The sequence below is a fragment of the Ceratotherium simum genome, chromosome 33 (assembly GCF_057802395.1).
Source record: "Ceratotherium simum simum isolate JZ-2026a chromosome 33, ASM5780239v1, whole genome shotgun sequence".
Classification (NCBI taxonomy): domain Eukaryota; kingdom Metazoa; phylum Chordata; class Mammalia; order Perissodactyla; family Rhinocerotidae; genus Ceratotherium; species Ceratotherium simum.
The window spans coordinates 13,229,226-13,246,957 of record NC_141932.1 but is presented as its reverse complement, the minus strand read 5'-3'; the positions used below and the strand labels follow the sequence as shown (position 1 = coordinate 13,246,957).

Genomic DNA, 17,732 nt, shown 5'->3' with positions numbered 1-17,732 from the left:
TGTGCCTGCATTTCCTCCTTTGTAACACGGGGGTAGCACTACCCCCCGCCTCCCAGGGCCCTTGCGGAAATAAGTGAATTAAGGCATACACACAATGTAGTGGGGAATGCAGTGCCAGGGAGCGCCGTCAGCGCGATTTTTCTTTCTCCAACAAATATTGACTGAGGCCGCCTTTGCGTGTGCTGGTGTTCTGGATACATCGGCAGTCAAGACAGACTGAAAAAAAAAATAAAAATCCCTCGGCTCACGGAGCTCACACGCAAGCGGAGAAGAAAGGCAATAGTCAACATAACATGCAAAGCATAGAGAGACTCAAAAGGTGACAAGTAGGACAGGAAAACAAAGCAGGCTGTGGGGTGGGTGGGTTCACTTGTGGACAGGGTGTCAGGGGAGGCCTCAGACCTGCAGGAGGTGAGGGGGCCAATCACAGGCCTGAAAGGAAGACAGAGAACGACCAGTGCCAAGGTCCTGAGGCAGGACTCGGCCCGCCGTGCTGGAGGGACAGCAAGCACACCAGTGCGGCCAGAGCTGATAAAGAAGGAAGAGAGCTGAAATGAAGGCAGAGATGGATCACAGCAGACCTCTGAGGTCCTTCCCGCTACTGTGAGGACTTTGCTTTTTTTGTGTGATACGGGAGGATTCTGAGCAGAGGAGGGACAGGAAGTGACTCAGGTTCCAACCAGATCTCTCTGGCTGCCGTGTGGGGAGACGGACGGGCGGGGGCAGGGGTGGGAACAGGGAGATCAGTAAGGAGGCGACTGCAATAGTCCAGGCAGCTCTAATCCTTTCCAAGTTCCCTCAAAGGAGGCCTTCCTAGCCTCCTTCTCCAGCTGAGGAAACTGAGGCACAGAGAGGTTAAGCCATGTATTCAAGGTCACACAGCTAGTTGGTAGCAGAGCCTGGGTCCAAATCAAAGTCTGTCCGACTTCAGCCCATCTTCCTTCCCCTCTGCGTGGGCCAGGCTGCCTCTGTAGGTGGTGACTGAGCCCCCACTACCAGGGGATCTGAACTGGGGACATGTTTGTTTAGTGCACACCTGTCGTGTGCCAGGCGCTGGGGATAAAACACTGAATGACACAGACAAATTGTGTCCTAGTGGTAGAGGGAGGGGTGAAGGCTCATTGACAGTTGTTTACCGAGACCTCCTATGAAGACTGCTGTGTGACCTTGGAGACATATATTAACCTCTCTGGGCCTCCATTTCTTCTGACGTGAAGTGGCGCTCTCCATACCCACTTCATGGGGTTCTGGGAGAAGTCTGTGATAATGCGTGTCTTTGACATAGAATTTCCATAAGGGTGGCTCCCCTGCCCCTCCTCCCCTGCTGGGACCAGAGGGAAGTCAGCCACGATCCTGGAGGTCTGACGAGGCCAGAGGAGCGGGCAGGCCCAGGCTTTGTAGGACCTTGAGTTTCGGGCTGAGGGGCTGCAGCTATTTGGAGGATGGACAGGAGGGAGACACTGGAGGCCAGGAGATCAGGAAGGAGGCTGTGCTGAGGGTCCACGGGGCTGAGCAGGAGACCTGAGCTGGACCAGGGCGGTGGGGACAGACGGGGAGGGCCAGGGCCCTGTGGACTGTGGGGGTGGGAGGCAGGACGGTCGATGTGCTGGGACATTCTTAGAGTCACATGGCCTGGGGTCTCAGGCCAGGCCAGGCCAGGCACCTTCTAGCAGGCTAAGCAGGTCCTCGGCCAATTCTCCGTCATGTTGGCCATAGCTCCGCCAGCTGTCCGTCCTGCTGCAGGCTTCTGATCCAGCTCAGTGGTCATCTTCATTCCTCCGCTCCAATCGAGCGATCGCTGCGGGCCGGGCACCGGACATGGCGTGGGAACAAAACGGGCTTGTGACCCAGGGAGAGGAAAGTTCACCCCGGGGCCAGATTTGAGGTACAATGTGGGGAGAGGAGGCACACAGCATCTGCTTTGGGACACACAGTGACGTTCAGCCAAGAGGGAATCCGGGTGCAGGGGGGCCTCCTCGACCTCCACGCTCAAGCACAGAGAAGGGCAGGGGAATGGCATTCCTGGCAAGAGGAACAGCAGATACAAAGGCCCGGAGGTAGGAATAATACTCGGTGCATTTGGGGGCTTTGGCTGGAGTGTGGGGTGCATGGGGAAGGAGGGACTGGGACAGAGACTGTCTACAGGCTGAGGTGCAAATCCCACTCTGCTTGGTACTTGCTGTGTGGCCTTGGCCAAATTGCTTTCCCTCTCTGAACCTCCATTTTCTCATCTGTCGTATTGTAACGTGCAGGGAGATCCCAGCTCTACCCCATTCATGCCTCGATTACTTATTAAGTATTGATGCTCATTATTTATTGAGCAACCAGTTGTTCTAGGCTCTGAGGGTGCGGTGGTAAGGCTTGGACACTGTCGGCCTGGAATGAGGCCAGGCTTTGGGAGACTCTAAAGGCCCCAGGGGGGATTCCGGGTTTGGGGATCCTTTATAAAGTCCCTACAGGCGATTCCCAAGTGCCCGGGGCTGAGAACCACTGAGGCGGGTAAAAGGACATAACAAGTGATCTTGGGCTTTCTTTCGTTTTTGTCCCTGATAAACCACTTCATTCATTCGTTCACACATTCATTCATTCATTTGCACATCCATTCGTTCGTTCACACATTCATTCATTCAGTCAGTCAAATACCAGTTGAGAACCAACGATGTCCCCACACTGTGGATTCCACCTTGGCTTCCTAGGATGGGGCTTGGACCCGCGATTTGGAGATTGTAGGTGCTGAGGGAGACCGGGGGGGGGGGGTACCCTCATATTTATTCATTCATGCATTCAGGGACTATTTCAGGGGCTCCTGAAGGGCGCAGGAGCTTCTCCTCGCTGGCGACTCCGTTTTCCTCTCCTGTAAGCTGGGGAGGAGATTTCTCCTTCAAGGAGCTGCTGGTGAGACCGAAGACAGAAATAATGCTGAACGCTAAAGGGAGCCTCCGTGCCCTGAGCATCCGTCAGGAGCCAAGCGCTTAACATATATTATCCCTTTTAAGCCTCAGGTAGGATTAAAATCCTGAGGGAGAGATTGCTGTTATCCTCATGTGACAGATGAGGAAACTGAGGCTCCGTGCGATCCGCTTCCCAGGCCACAGAGAGAGCACGCGTGACCCACGAAGGCGGAGCCAAGGCCCAGGCGCTTAGCCGCTAATCTGCCTGGTAACTGATGACCTCACAGCTCCCGCCTACTGAGCTAAATCTGCCTGGCAACCAGTGACATCACTAATCCCACAGCACGTTCAACCAATGGGGTGGCTGATGACATCACAACATTAAGTCATTGCAACTTGCTGAAGGCCTACTGTGCGCCAAACGCGGTGCTAAGACGCCCCTCCTCTGGGCTCACACAATGCCCAGTGTGGCCTCTACTACTGGGTATAATAACAATAATTTTAGCTCAGATTTACCAATGCAGACTATGAGCCAGACTCTATTTGAAGCATTTTTACATCTCTTGTCCTAAGGGTACTATAAAGGGCCACAGATGGAAAGTAGCTTTCCCATGAAAGCCCGATGAAACGCATCCCCATCTCGACTTCACCTTAGCCAGGTCCCCAAGATACCCATCCCTCTCCCGCGCCCCGGACAGGTGACCCCAGGGGAGGCGGCGACAGAAAGACAGCGGATTAAACGGATTGCTCTTAAAACATCTCACTTTGGAAAATTTTACTTCCATGTTTGGCTACGTGAACACATTACAGGGGTTTTGGAAAAGAAGCTCGAGTGAGGAGTTTAGACTGTTTTAGCTTCATGGTGACCTCATGTCTGGGTTTCACAGGTGGGCTCTGCTGCTCTGTGGCCGTGTGGGAGTGGGCATGGCACCTGACTCTGGCCTGTTTCCTCGTTTGTAAAATGGGGTGGTGACTTAGCATCTTCCTCAAGAGGTGGGCAAAGAGTAAACGTATGGAAAGTGGTTTAGCCCCACTTTGCAGATGTGAAGTGCTCCACCAGCTGTGTGGCTTTGGGCAAGTCACTCAACCTCTCTGTGCCTCGCTTTCTTCATCCATAAAGTGGAGATAATAATCATTGTCACCTCATAGGATCGTTGTGGGGTTCTGTAACCATCCCCACTCTGCAGATGAGGAAATGAGGCTCACAGAAAGTTCCTTGCCAGTGCTCCACTAGCAAGTGGGGTGCCCCTGCCCATCTCCTCGCTGGCCCTCCCTCCTGCCCTGAGGTTCCTCACCACTTTCTTCCACCTCGTGTCAAAGCTCTAAAGCTGGACCCCGTGCAGGCTCCTGGGACCTTGGAGGACGCTCAAATGCAGGCCCCTGGCCCCCCACCCTCCCCTGGGTGACCTCTGTCCTCGCCTCCTCCGCGGTCCTCATGGTGTCTCCCTCGCCCTCCCACAGCCAGAATTTGTCAGGCGAATACTTCAGGTACAAGGGCCTCCCCTTCCCTGTGGGCATCTACTCACCCGAGAGCCTCAGCATCGCGGAGAACGCCGACGTGCAGGACGACGACATCTTCATCGTCACCTACCCCAAGTCAGGTACCCGCCGGGCTGGGGGAGGGGCGCCGGGAGAGGGGGCCGGGGACAGAGGACGAGAAGGGCACACTGGGGAGAATGGGAGGGAAGAGCGGCGGCTCTCCCGGCCCCGGGGAGGCCTCCCCTGACCTCCCTGGAGGAATAGCGTCCCCATCCTGTCCCTCTCTAGCCCCTTAACTAACCGCATACTTTTCTTCATGCATCACTACCAGCCACTGTATTACATTCTCATGGATTTAGTCTCTGCATTCCCCACTAGAACAGGAGCCCCATGAGGGCAGATATTTTAGTTTGTCTCGATCACTGCTGTGTTTTTGAGCCTAAAGAAGTGCCTGGCACATAATAAGTATTTAATAAATATTTGTGGAAGGACGGAAGGAAGGAGAGAGGGAGAGAAGGAAGGAAGGAAGGAGGGAGGGAGGGAAGGAAGAAAGAAACAATGAAAGGAAGGAGAGGTGATCTTAATTTTCTCCATTCTGACATTAAAATGCTGCCTACTAATCGTCTGCCATGTGTGGAGACACAGCTGTGAACAAGAGAGACATCTGTCAATTTGTTGGCAGAGACAGGCTTTATTTAAACATGCAATCGCCTATATTACTATATAATTAGGGTTGGGGTGGGTCCCCCCAAAGAAAGGTGCAGAGAGCATTGAGTATACGTCACAAGAGGGTCTGGGGGATGAGGACAGGCTTCCTGAGAAGATGTTCGTGCTGAGACCTGAAAGCTGCAGAGAAGTTTGAGTAGGAAAGGGTGTCCTAGACAGAGGGACAGCACGTGCAAAGGCCCTGAGGTGGGAGGAGATTCACTGAGTTTGTGGGAGCAAGAGAAGGTCACTGAGGCTGTGGTGGAGGGAGCTATGGGAGAGGCTGAGGGGACACGGCCCGAGGAAGCCTCCCTTGGGAGCCAAGGTGAGGATTTTTGGTGACTTTACTGAAAGTCCCTCGGGGAGGTTTTAGTGAAAGAAGGGATCAATTTCAGCTTTTCCTTCTCTAAAATGATGGGGTTGACTTTTCTTTTTTTGTAATATTTCAAAATATTACATTACCCTTTTCAGCATAGGGTTGTATGAGGTTTTTTTGGTAACAGTTTCAAGATATAGCTCACATGCCATACAATTCACCCATTTTAGAGTGTACAATTCAATGGCTGTAGTATGTTCACAGACTTGTGCAACCATCACCACAATCAATTTTAGAACATTTTCATCACTCCAACAAGAAACCCCACACCCATTAACCATCATCCTCCAATCCTCAGATCCTGGTCCCCAAGCCTCCGGCAACCATTAATCTCTTTTCTGACTCTGTGGATTTGCCTGTTCTGGACGTTTCTTATAAATGGAATCATACAATTCATGGCCTTTTGTGACTGGCTTCTTTCATTCAGCGTGATGTTTTCGAGGTTCATCCATGTTGTAGCTTGTGTCAGCGCTTCATTCCTTTCTGTGGCCGAATAATATTCCACAATGTGAGTGTAGTATATTTTGCTTATTCATTTATCAGTTGATAAACATTTGGGTTGTTTCCACTCTTCATCTATTATGAATACTACTTCTAGGAACATTAGCAAACACGTCTGTGTGTGGACATGTTTTCACTTCTCTGAGTTCTTTGAGTGTTGACAGAAATACACAGTCATATAACCACCACTACGATCAAGATATAGAACAGTTCCATCACCCTCAAAAATATCCTTACACATCCTTTTGTAGTCAGCTCCTCTCTCACCCCTAGTCCCTGGCAACCATGGATTTGCTTCCCCTATAGTTTTGCCTTTTCCAGAATGTCACATGAATGGAATCATTCCACACATAGCTTTTGAGGCTGACTTTTCTCACTCAGGACAATGTACTTTAGATTCATCCAAGTCATTGTATTTTTAAGCCCTGAAGAGTCTTCCCTTGTACGGATGGACCACTGTTGGTTTATCCATTCATCCGATGAAGGACATTTGGGTTGTTTCCAGTTCGGGGTGAGTATGAGTACAGATGCTCTGAAGCTTTGCATACAAGTCTATGCATGGGAATATCTTTTCATTTATCTCGGGTAAATACTTAAAAGTGGGATTGCTGAGTCTATGGGAAGTATGTATGCTTAACTTTATGAGCAATGCAAACTGCATTACCATCTTGCATTCCCACCAGCAACATAGATGGGTTCCAGATCTGCTTCCTTGTCAGCACTTGGTATTGTCAGGTTTTTGTAAAGCCACCCTAACAGATGCCTATGAGTATCCACTGTGGTTTGACTTTGCATCTCCCTAACGGCTAACGATGTTAAGCCTCTTCTCATGTGCTGATTAGCCATCACGTATCTTCTTGGTAATGCGTCTGTCCAAATCTTTTTTGCCCTTTTTAACTGGGTTGTTTGTTTTCTTATTATTGAGTTTTGAGCATTCTTTATATAATCTGAGTACACATCCTTTATTGGATCTGCCTTTTGCAAATATGTTCTCCCAGTCTGTGACTCGTCTTTTCATTCTCTTTTCAGCATCCTCTCAGAGCAAAACTTATACATTTTGGTGAAATCTAATTTGTCAATTTGTACTTTCATGGGTCGGACTTTTGATGTCACGTCTAAGAAATCTTTGCCTCACCCCAGGTCGTAAAGATGTCCTTTATATTTTCTTCTAGAAGTTTTATAGTTTTAGATTTTACACTTAAATCTATGATCCATTTTAAGATAACTTTTATATCTGGTATGAGGCATAGATCAAGGTTCTTTGCGTTTGGATGTCCAGTTAGTCTAGCTTCTTTTTCAAATTTAAAATGTAGTAACATCTCTCTTAAAAAGTAATGCATTCATAGTTAAAAATTCAAGAGGTACAAAAGGTTTACCCAGAAAGGTCTCCCTCTGCTCCCACAGTCACCAATAGTCCCTGTGTATCCTTCCAGAATTTGCATACGCAAGCAGAAATGTACATTTTTTTTTTAGCTTTTCCCCCACAAAAGTTGACACGCTATACACACCATTCCACTTCTTGGTTTTGTTTATGTTTTTGCTTTCTTTTTCCTTATATTTTGACATCATCCCATTTTAGAACTATAAACAAAGCGCTTCCTTGTTTTGTTTCGTTTTTTTACAGTTCTGTAGTATTCCATAACATTGGATATACAAGAATTCGTGTTTAACCAGTTCCTTACTAATTAGTATTCACTAGTTTCCAATCTTTTGCCTTTATACACAATATAAACTTTATACACAATGCCGCATCTCACCCATATATTGTTTGCACATGTATGCATTTATCTGTAGAATAAATTCCTAGATATAGGATTGCTTAGTCAAAGGGTCTGTGCATTTGCGGTTTTGATGGATAGAGCCAAAATCCCCTCCATCCATGTTGTAGAAATCTGTTTCCCGAACAGCAAGCTTTGCTAGAAACGGTTTTGAAGATGGATGGTGGTGATGGTTGCACAACAATATGAATGTAGTTGATGCCACTGAACGGTGCACTGAAAAATGGCTAAGATGGTAAATTCTATGTGATGTATATTTTACCACACACCCACAAAAAAAGAATTATTAACTAGTACCAGGGGATTAAGCTACCAAGGGGCAAAGAGAAACCCAATGGATACAGAAAGAGTAGCTATTCCCTCTAGGGCTGAAGCAGAGCACCCAAGGAAATTTGCTGGGGGGTCGGGCTGGGGGTGGGGGGAGTAAGTGTCATTGGTGTCCATTGCACTGCTGACCGCTGTCCATCACGAGAGCAGGCAGGGAGGAGCGCGTGAGAGAACCCTAAAGAGACACCCGACCCTCCCACTGGTTCCTCCAGCGCCCTCTACTGACGGAGCTCAACATTGCGCGAGCTGGCAAATGAGAAACGTTTACAGGGTCCACCTCCAACATCCCCAAACGGGGCAACGGAGAGTGGATTTGGAGCAGAGAGGCAATGCATTGAGAAATGGCACAGGGTGGTTGTTAGAGTCCAAGACAATATATATACTAATAATAGGTGATTGTTAACGTTATTATTTTTTCTCATCTGACTTGCCTGGAGTCTCCCGGAATCCGGACCTATGAACTGGGTCGTTGATGAGGTCCCTTCCTCCTACATGACGTTTGTGGCTCCCCACAGAAATCAAGGGGTTACTCCCAAGAAGGGGCAGTGAAAAGAGCCGAGATTTTTCTTTTTCTTTTTTTTTTTTTTTTTTTGATGAGGAAGCTTAGCCCTGAGCTAACATCTGTGCCCATCTTCCTCTATTTTGTATGCGGGACGCCGCCACAGCATAGCTGATGAGTGGAGCAGGTGCACGCCCGGGATCCGAACTCGCGAACCCGGGCCACGGAAGCGGAGCACGGGGAACTTTAACCACTCGGCCACAGGACCAGGCCCCGAGAGCTGAGATTTTAACTCCAGACTCCTGGATTCAACTCCAGCTTCCTCTATGTGTCAATGGAGAGCTTCTGCCCTAATACGCAAGCCTCAGAATCTCAGAAGCTGAACCCAGTAGAAGTTCATTTCTTATTCCTGTAAACTGCCGTTGCTGCAGGACGGATGGAGGGAGTGGGGGGAAATCCTGGCAGTCTCGGGCATCTGGCTCCTTCCATCTCATGGCTCTGCCATCCCCCGGAGCCCCAGTTTCCACTGGCATCTCTGATGCAGCCAGCAGAGAGGGGAGAGAGAGTGGGGACACGTGGGAGGTGTTTATGGGCCAGGCCTGGAAACGGCGGCACATCGCTGCCACCTGCACTTGGCCGGAATCCAGTCACATGGCCCCACATGTAGCCGCAGGGGAGGCCAGAAAAATGTAGCCCCGTCACATTCCCGGGAGGAAAAGGAAATGGGGTTGAGTGGACAGCTAGCCAGGCTCTGCCATGCGCCACTTCCCAGCTCCGCCACCTTGGCCAGCGACTCTGTTTCGTTTGAGTCTCCGTTTCCTGCTCTGAATATAAAGATAGCCAACCCCACCTTCTCCGAGGGTTGTGAGGCATCCGTGCAATAAGATGTGTGGCAGGGCCTGCCCGGTGGCACAAGCGGTTAAGTGTGCACCCTCCGCTGCGGCAGCCCTGGGTTTGCAGGTTCGGATCCCAGGTGCGCACCAACGCACTGCTTGTCAAGCCATGCTGTGGCGGCGTCCCATATAAAGTGGAGGAAGATGGGCACAGATGTTAGCCCAGGGCCAGTCTTCCTCAGCAAAAAAAAAAAAGAGGAGGATTGGCAGACGTTAGCTCAGGGCTGATCTCCTCACCAAAAAAAAAAAAAAAAAGATGTGCGGCAAATTGTGCAATAAATGCAGCCATTATAAATCCGACTATATCCCCCTCTCTGCCCCTCCCCACCTCCGATTAATGCCCAATTTCTCCTGACAGGCACGACCTGGATGATCGAGATCCTCAGCTTAATCCTAAAGGACGGGGATACCTCCTGGGTCCACTCGGTGCCCATCTGGGAGCGGGCGCCCTGGTGCGAGATCATCATGGGTGCCTTCAGCCTCCCGGACCAGCCCAACCCCCGCCTCATGAGCTCCCACCTCCCCATCCAGCTCTTCACCAAGGCCTTCTTCAACTCCAAAGCCAAGGTGCAGGGGGAGGGAGGGGTCTGGGGGGAGGAGCATAACTGACGGATTAATTCAGCACATATTTCTTGAACACCCGCTATTTGCTTGGCCCTGATCTAGAGCAGTGGTGAATAAATACACAGACGTGCCTGCCCTGGGAGCCCACATCCTAAGGGGAACAGGCAGAGAATAGATGGAACGAGTAAGGGAAATATCTAATATGGCCAAGGTGATAAATTCAGAAGGAGGAGAGGGGGCCCACCTGGTGGCGCAAGCGGTTAAGTGCATGCACTCTGCTGCGGCGGCCCGGGGTTCACCGGTTCGGATCCCGGGCACACACCGACGCACCGGCTTGTCAGGCCATGCTGTGGCGGCGTCCCATATAAAGTGGAGGAAGGGCCAGCCCCGGGGCTTAGCGGTTAAGTGCGCGCTCCGCTGCTGGCGGCCCGGGTTCGGATCCCGGGCGCGCACCGATGCACCGATTCTCCGGCCATGCTGAGGCCACGTCCCACATACAGCAACTAGAAGGATGTGCAACTATGACATACAACTATCTACTGGGGCTTTGGGGGAAAAAAGGAGGAGGATTGGCAATAGACGTTAGCTCAGAGCTGGTCTTCCTCAGCAAAAAGAGGAGGATTAGCATGGATGTTAGCTCAGGGCTGATCGTCCTCACAAAAAAAAAAAAAGGGAGGAGAGGGTGGAGGTAGAGTTAGGGGTGGGGGTAGAGTTAGGGGTGGGGGTTGCAATGATAAATAGGGAGACCAAGGGAGGCCCTGGTGAGAAGGTGAGTAAAGAGCTGGGAGGTGAGGGAAGGAGCTGTGTGGTGTCTGGGGAAGAACATTCCAGGCAGAGGGAAGAGCAGGTGCAAAGGCCCTGGGGTGGGTGTGGCATGCCTGAGGACCAGCATAGAGGCCTTTGTGGCTGGATCCAAGTAAGCGAGGCGGAGAGGAGTGGAGATGAGATCAGGGAAGTAACAGAGGCCAAAATGTGCAGAGATGCGTGGGCTGTGGTGGGGACTCTATTCTCTGAGAGAGACAGCAGCCAGGGGAGGGTTCTGAGCGGAGGAGGGACGTGAGCCAACTTAGGTGTTCACAGGCGCCCTCTGGTGGCGAGGTGGGGAACAGATTGTGGGGGCGAGGGCAGAGGCAGAGACGCTGGTGAGCAGGCGACTGCTAGTCCAGGTGGGAGGTGATGATGGAGGTGAGCAGAGTGGTGGCCATGGAGGTGAAGAAAAAGGGCTGGGTTTGGGGTGTATTTCAAAGGTGGAACCAGGAGGATTTGCTGACAGATTGGATGTGGGTATGAGAGAGACACAGACGGGTCCAGGGTGACTCCCGGGTGTTTGGCTTGAGGAGCCGGGAGGATGGAGCTGCTGTGGACTGAGATGGGGAGGACGGGAGGAGAGGTTTGGGGGGGAGATGGGGAGCTCCCTGTGGCCCATCGACGCCCAGGTGGAGGTGGCCAGTGGGCAGTGGGATAAACGAATCCGGACTCGACAAGAGAGGGCTGGACACATATATTCACAATGTGTGTATATATAGATATATATACAGAGAGAGAGAGAGAGAGCGAAGAATCTATCCTGGGGCACTGGAGAGCCAAGGAGGGCAGACTCAGCTCTGGGTGTGGAAAGACCCCTTTGGGCCTGTGTGGAGGCTGGAAGGCTGAGGAGGAGGCTGGGGCGAGGGTCCAGGCAGAAAAGGATGAGGCTGCGGCCTCGGCTGTGGGAATAGGAAGACAGAGCAGCTTCTCTTCTCTCTTGGTCAACACCTCTCACCCTGATCTCCCCCATCCTGAACCCCATGCCTTCGTCATCCACTCTTTATTCCCTGAAGCCCAACTGTCCCTCCACCTGGCCCACAAACAGTCCCTCTCTCCTTCTAGAATGTGGTCGGAGGAAGCTCTCCCCATCTCTGGGATGAGGTGAACTGATCTGAGTTACCAGTAGCTGGGAAGTCCCCTGACAAGTCTACCCTGAGTCCTTCCTACTGCAGGGTCAGAAGAGACAGGGCTCGAAGGCACACAGCCTCAGGGGCTGGGGTCTCGCCCGCGTCTGACCCCTTCTCCCATCTCCCCAACATCCACGCACAGGTGATCTACATGGCCCGGAACCCCCGGGACGTGGTGGTCTCCCTCTATCATTACTCCAAGATCGCCGTGCAACTGAAGGACCCCGGCACGCCTGACCAGTTCCTGCAGAACTTCCTCAAAGGCGAAGGTGAGGACCGGGGCAAGGTGAGGTGGAGGGAGCCCCTAGTGGACCCAGATGAGAAGAGGGACGGAGGAGGGATAAGAAGGAGAGGCAGAGGCAGAGACACAGGGCGTTATGAAGAGCGATGGACACAGAGAGGAGACCAGGAGAAACAGAGTGATAGACAGAGAGGGAGAGACAGAGAGACCAAGAGAGAAACTGAAAGACAATGAGAGATACAGAAAAGGGGAGAAAGAAACAGAGAGAGAGACACAGAGTAAGCAAGAGACAGAGAAACGGAAACAGAGAGAGACGGACAGACACAGATGCAGAGAGACTGAGAAAGAGAGAAACAAAGAGAGAGGGAGAGAGACAGAGACAGGGACAGAGACAGAGAGAGACAGGGAGGCAGAGGGACACAGCGTGCCTGATGTGGGGGGCTTGGGGGGGTCCAGCTCTGAGGGGCCAGCCTGGAGGCTGTGTGGGGCTAGTGGGCCCCTCTGAGCCCCAGTGGGTGTGGCCCTTCTGCCCGGCCCTCACCCCACCTGCCTCCCCACCCCCACCCCACCCACCCACCCACAGTGCAGTTCGGCTCCTGGTTCGACCACATTAAGGGCTGGATTCGGATGCAGGGGAAAGAGAACTTCCTGTTTATCACATACGAGGAGCTGCAGCAGGTGAGTCCCCCACACCTTGGCCCAGAGCCTCCCCGCCACTCCCCTCCTCACACTCGCCCGCCTTCCCTTCCCGTAGGGCCTGCTCTGCTGCCCAGCACACTGGGTACCGGAGACACAGAGGTGAACAGAACAGCATCCCTGAGCCCGTGAGCGGGAGACGGACTAGGACAAATAAATAAAATAGATGGCAGCTGGTGAGAAGAGCTAAGGAGGAAAGACAGGCAGGAGAGGAGGCTAAGGAGTGTGTGTGGGCGCGATTTTAAGTAGGATGGTCAGGGGAGGCCTCCAGGAGAAGGTAACACAGAAGCAAAGAGCTAATGGAGAAGAGGGAGCCTTGGAGATATCTAGGGGAATAGGGTCCTGGGCAGAGGGAATAGACTGTGCAAAGGCCCTGAGGTGAGAGCGTGCTTGACATGTTCCAAGGAGAGCAAAGATGCCAGTGTGGCTGCAGCCGAGTGAGTGGGAACAAGGATAGGAAATGGGGGGCCACAGTGAGGACTCGGGCTTTTCTCTGAGTAGGTGGGAGCCACAGGTGGGCTCCAAGCAGGGGAGGTGATAGGATAAATTAAATCATTTGAAACTGTGGCACATGGGAAGTGAACTTCGATGATGGTTGTGACCCCAAAGGCAGAGGGAAGCGGTGGAAGGAGACAGCCTTTGGGGTTAGACTGGGATCCTGTCTGGACCCCATCAAACGTCCCTGGGGCAGGCACCTGGGAGAGAGATGCCTTCTGGCTGGGGCAATCAGGGAGGACTCCCTGGAAGAAGGGGCCATGCAGAATGCCTACAGCTTTGCCCGGCTGCAAAGAGGATGCTGGGCTTCTAGAAGGAACCATCCACAGCAGACGTACCCGACCATTCTAGGTTCTTCACAAAGATCTGTTCCGAGAGGCTGGGAACCTGGGAGGCCCCAACACGTGCCCCTTCACCAATGGCCCCAGACATTCCCTTCCTGTGTGGGCATTTCGTTTCTCTTTCGTATTCTCCTTTCTGTGGTACTTTTTGTAGCAGAAAGAGCCCGGACTTTTGTGTCCACAAAGCAGTTAAAATCCTCCTAAAATTTCTCTCAGAGCCTCAGAGGTCTCATCTTTAAAATGGGTGAAAAATGCCACCTCACGGGGTGGTTGTGAGGACCCCAGGGCCCGGCACTGGCGTATTCTAACCATCTGACAGCGCATTAGTATAGTGTGTAGACTAGGAATTATTAGGTTCTGAGTGAGGGCCATACAACAATAGCAATATAATAATAATAGCAAATGTCTCCTGAGGGCTGACCAATGCCATGGACCAAATGCTGCTCCCGGATGATCTCAGTTAATCTTCACAAAGTACAGACAGGTGAGGTCCATATTCGATGGAATCACAAGAAATTGCCAACATTCTATCAGTTTCCATATGCAAAAAATGGCGATTTTATATGGTTCGCCCCAATATTGTTAAGACCCCCGTTTTACAGAGAAGGAAACTGGGAGTTGACAACCTAGAGAGGGTTGATAACTTGCCTGAGGCACACAGCTCTTTGTTGCAGACCCCGTGAGTTCTTTTTCCACCCTGGGAAATCTCTTTTGATGGAAAGATCCAGAAAAGATTTTGGCATTCCCCCCTCCCCCTCCCTTTTCCATCGAGCTTTATTCTCCAAACCAAAAACTGGGCCATGCAGCCTGACAGAGCTTCTGGGCTGCCCCTGGGTGTGAGGAAGTGCCAACATGTTAGAATTTCTGGGACACATCGGTGGTTCAAGAGGATAAAGGGATGGAGGGTTACGAAACCAGGAATGACCTGGAAAATCGGGAACGTGGAGCTAGTGGAGCCGACCAGAAGGCTGACTGTGCAGGGAAGGCGGTGAGATACAGGGGAGGACTGTGGCTTTGGTGACCCAAATCTGAGCTCCTCCCTGGCTGTGTGACCCTGGACAAGTGTCTTACCCTCTCTGGGCCCCTGTTTACCGATTGGGGTAATGATACCTCTCTGCAAGGCTACTGGCAGGATGTGCACAAATATACACGAGGGGCTTGAACCAGAGCTTGGTACACACTAGGCACTCAATCCACAGTGACTTGAACCGTCATTGTCATGAGGGAGGTGACAATTGAGCTGCCCCTGGATGGCGAAGTTTGCCAGGGCGTTCCTGGCAGCCCCATGCCAAGGCCTGCAGGGAGGAATGTGCAGGAAACCGTGAGTCCCAGAAGGAGAGGATGGGGGAGGCAGCCGGGAGGTGAGACCAGACCACACCTGTTCTTGAAAGCTGGGCCTGGGGGCTGGGACTCTTGCCCTGGGGCACTGGGGAGCCACAGGAGGCCTGGGAGCAGGGGAGGAGCAGGGTGAGCTCTAGGTGTGGGGACTGGAGGCAGGGAGGCTGGGGAGGATGCTGGGGCTAAGGTCTGTAGGGAGATGATGAGGCCTGACCAGGCTATGGGGACACCGAGGAGGGGACCTGGCAGAAAGAGTTGAGGGTAGGAGGGACAGACAGGGCTGATGGCTGACGAGCAGAGGGGGAGGGGGAGAAGGAGGGGTGAGGCTGGGCTGGGAGTCTGGCCCTGTGACTGGGTGAATGACAGGCTGTTCTGGGACAGGGACCTGGGGGAGGAGCAGGTTTGGGGCATAGACCGTCTGACACCTGTTTCTGACCTGAAAGAGGGTGATTCTGCATAAGGTGCTGGACTGACCTCTGCCCCCTGCTGTGACCTCTAACCCAGCCCCACCCCTTCCTTTCCACCCACAGAATCCTCCAAAAATCCCTCAGACACCATAGCCCAACCCCTCCTTTTGGAAGTGGGGAAACTGAGGCAGAGAGGCAGAGTCACCCAGACAGGTCTGGGTTGGGACTCGGATATCCAAACTCTGGGTCTGGTGTTCCTTCCTCGCCCCGGGTCCCCTCCCTCCACCCGGCCCCCCTGACCCCTCTCCCCCGCCCCCAGGATCTCCGCCGCTCCGTGCAGCGCATCTGCCAGTTCCTGGGCCGGCCGCTGGGCGAGGAGGCGCTGGGCTCCGTCGTGGCGCACTCGACCTTCGGGGCCATGAAGGCCAACGCCATGTCTAACTACACGCTGCTGCCCCCCACCGTGCTGGACCAGCGCCAGGGTGCCTTCCTCCGGAAAGGTGTGGGGCCTCTGGGGTTCCAAGCCCCACCAGGCCACTGCCTGGCTGTGTGGCTCCAGCGAGTTACTTAACCTCTCTGGGCCTGTTTCCCCAGCTGTACATGGGGGGGCTCCGAACAGAACTGCCTTCATAGGGTCACTGAGGACCCTGGATTAACCCCACACAGCAGGTGCCCGCCATGCCAGGCTTACTCCACCCAGAGGGCTCCAAACGGGGACAAAACGCCCAGGCACACTGCCATAGCCAGCTCCGAACCTATGAGGCTATTTAGAATCTTCATGAATCCTTTTTAGTGTTATGTTCACCCAGAAATATTCAAGTGTTGGATTACGGGGTGAAGGTGAGAGTGTAGTAGTTTCCTCTTCCTGCTGTAACAAAATACCACAAATTTTGTGGCTTAAAACAACACACACTGATTCTCTTACAGTTCTGGAGATCAGAAGTCCAAGATCAGTCCCATTGGGCTAAAATCAAAGTGTCAGAAGGACCGTGCTCCTTCTGGAGGCTCCAGGGGATAATCCGTTCCCTGCTTTTTCCGTTTCCAGACCCCCCTGCATCCCTTGGCTTGTGGCCCCTTCCCCCAGCTTCAAAGCCAGCAGCGTAGCACCTTCTAATCACTGACTCTGACTCTCCTGCCTCCTCTTCTAAGGACCCTTGTGATTAAATTGGGTCCACTTGGATAATCCAGGAGCCTCTCCCCATCTCCAGAGCTTTAAGTTAATCACATCTGCAAAGTCCCTTTTGCCCTGTAAGCTCACATATTCGTAGGTTCCAAGGATTAGGACGTGGACTTCTTGGGGGGGGGGGTCATTATTCAGCCTACCACAGGCAGCCCCCACAGACCTCACTAGGCGTGTCATGTAATTTGTGGTACGTGCATTTGCTAAAATTCAAAATACTATGATTCAAATGACATGGGCCCCAGGATTCCCGGTGAGGGGTGGTGCCCTGAGGAAGCAAGAAACCTGAGGCTCTGAAGGATGCCAGCCCTGGCCTGGGCCACGTGAAACTAGAAGAGTTCCAGCCCCCTGCCTGCTCTGGTGCTGGGGGGTTAACAGTGCAACTCTTCGTTTATTCCCAAATGAGATAATGGAGGTCCGTGGGGCAGTGGAGAGCACTGGAGCGAGGAACCCCTGTTCTACCAGGGAGGTTAGGGACAGGTGGCAGAGGAGGTGACACGCAGGCTGTGAAAGGTGTGCAGGAATGCCAGGTGGGGAGGCGGAGGTTCTGGGCAGACAGATTTAAGTGGGTAAAGCGGAGGAAGGCGAGAGGTTTCCTGGAGCGATGAGCAGGGCAGAGGGGAGCGGAGGGAGGGAGGGAGGGAGGGGCCAAGAATGGTGCCCCGGGGTCTGGCCAGGTGACTGGTGGCCGGTGTGAGCCTCAGCCATCATAGGAGGCAAAGGGGCAAAATGGAGATGGGGAGGCACGGGAGAAGTACGATGCCTCTGGCCAAGGGAACACCGTGGGCGAAGGCCCGGAGGTGGGAAAGGGGGTGCTGGATGTTGGGGGCGGGGGTCGGTGCTCCGGATGCTCCTCACCTCGGCCGTCCCCTCCCCCCCCCCCCAGGGGTCTGCGGGGACTGGAAGAACCACTTCACGGTGGCGCAGAGCGAAGCCTTCGACCGCGTCTACCGCGAGCAGATGCGGGGGCTCCCGACCTTCCCCTGGGACGCCGCCCCCGAGGACCCCAGCCCGGACCCCAGCCCCAGCCCAGCCCAGGCCTCCGAGCCCCCCCACCCGTGACCCTGAAAATAAACGTAGCGCTCCT

The 17,732-nt window shown here is 52.9% G+C and overlaps 1 protein-coding gene across 2 annotated transcripts; it reads left to right on the top strand.

Annotated features, from left to right (window-relative positions):
• The first annotated feature begins 373 nt into the window (after window positions 1-373).
• On the top strand, window positions 374-17,723 carry SULT2B1 (sulfotransferase family 2B member 1). Of its 2 annotated transcripts, XM_087421431.1 has the most exons (7): window positions 374-603; window positions 4,353-4,492; window positions 9,808-10,016; window positions 12,090-12,216; window positions 12,772-12,866; window positions 15,785-15,965; window positions 17,532-17,723. In XM_087421431.1, exons 1-7 carry the CDS (start codon window positions 554-556, stop codon window positions 17,705-17,707), a joined length of 978 nt encoding a protein of 325 aa, XP_087277557.1. In that variant the 5' UTR covers window positions 374-553; the 3' UTR covers window positions 17,708-17,723. The 2 variants fall into 2 exon arrangements, with proteins under 2 accessions (XP_087277557.1, XP_004440281.2); XM_004440224.3 differs by lacking the exon at window positions 374-603 and having other exon boundaries at window positions 4,327-4,492.
• The last annotated feature ends 9 nt before the right edge of the window (window positions 17,724-17,732 follow it).

What these genes read in the sequence shown, in the direction of transcription:
- SULT2B1 (XM_087421431.1), top strand. Translation starts at nt 554, where the DNA reads ATGAAGGCAGAGATGGATCACAGCAGACCTCTGAGGTCCTTCCCGCTA. An exon ending in CGTCACCTACCCCAAGTCAG is followed by an intron (nt 4,493 to 9,807) that starts GTACCCGCCGGG and finishes TTCTCCTGACAG; the next exon opens with GCACGACCTGGATGATCGAG. An exon ending in TCTTCAACTCCAAAGCCAAG is followed by an intron (nt 10,017 to 12,089) that starts GTGCAGGGGGAG and finishes ATCCACGCACAG; the next exon opens with GTGATCTACATGGCCCGGAA.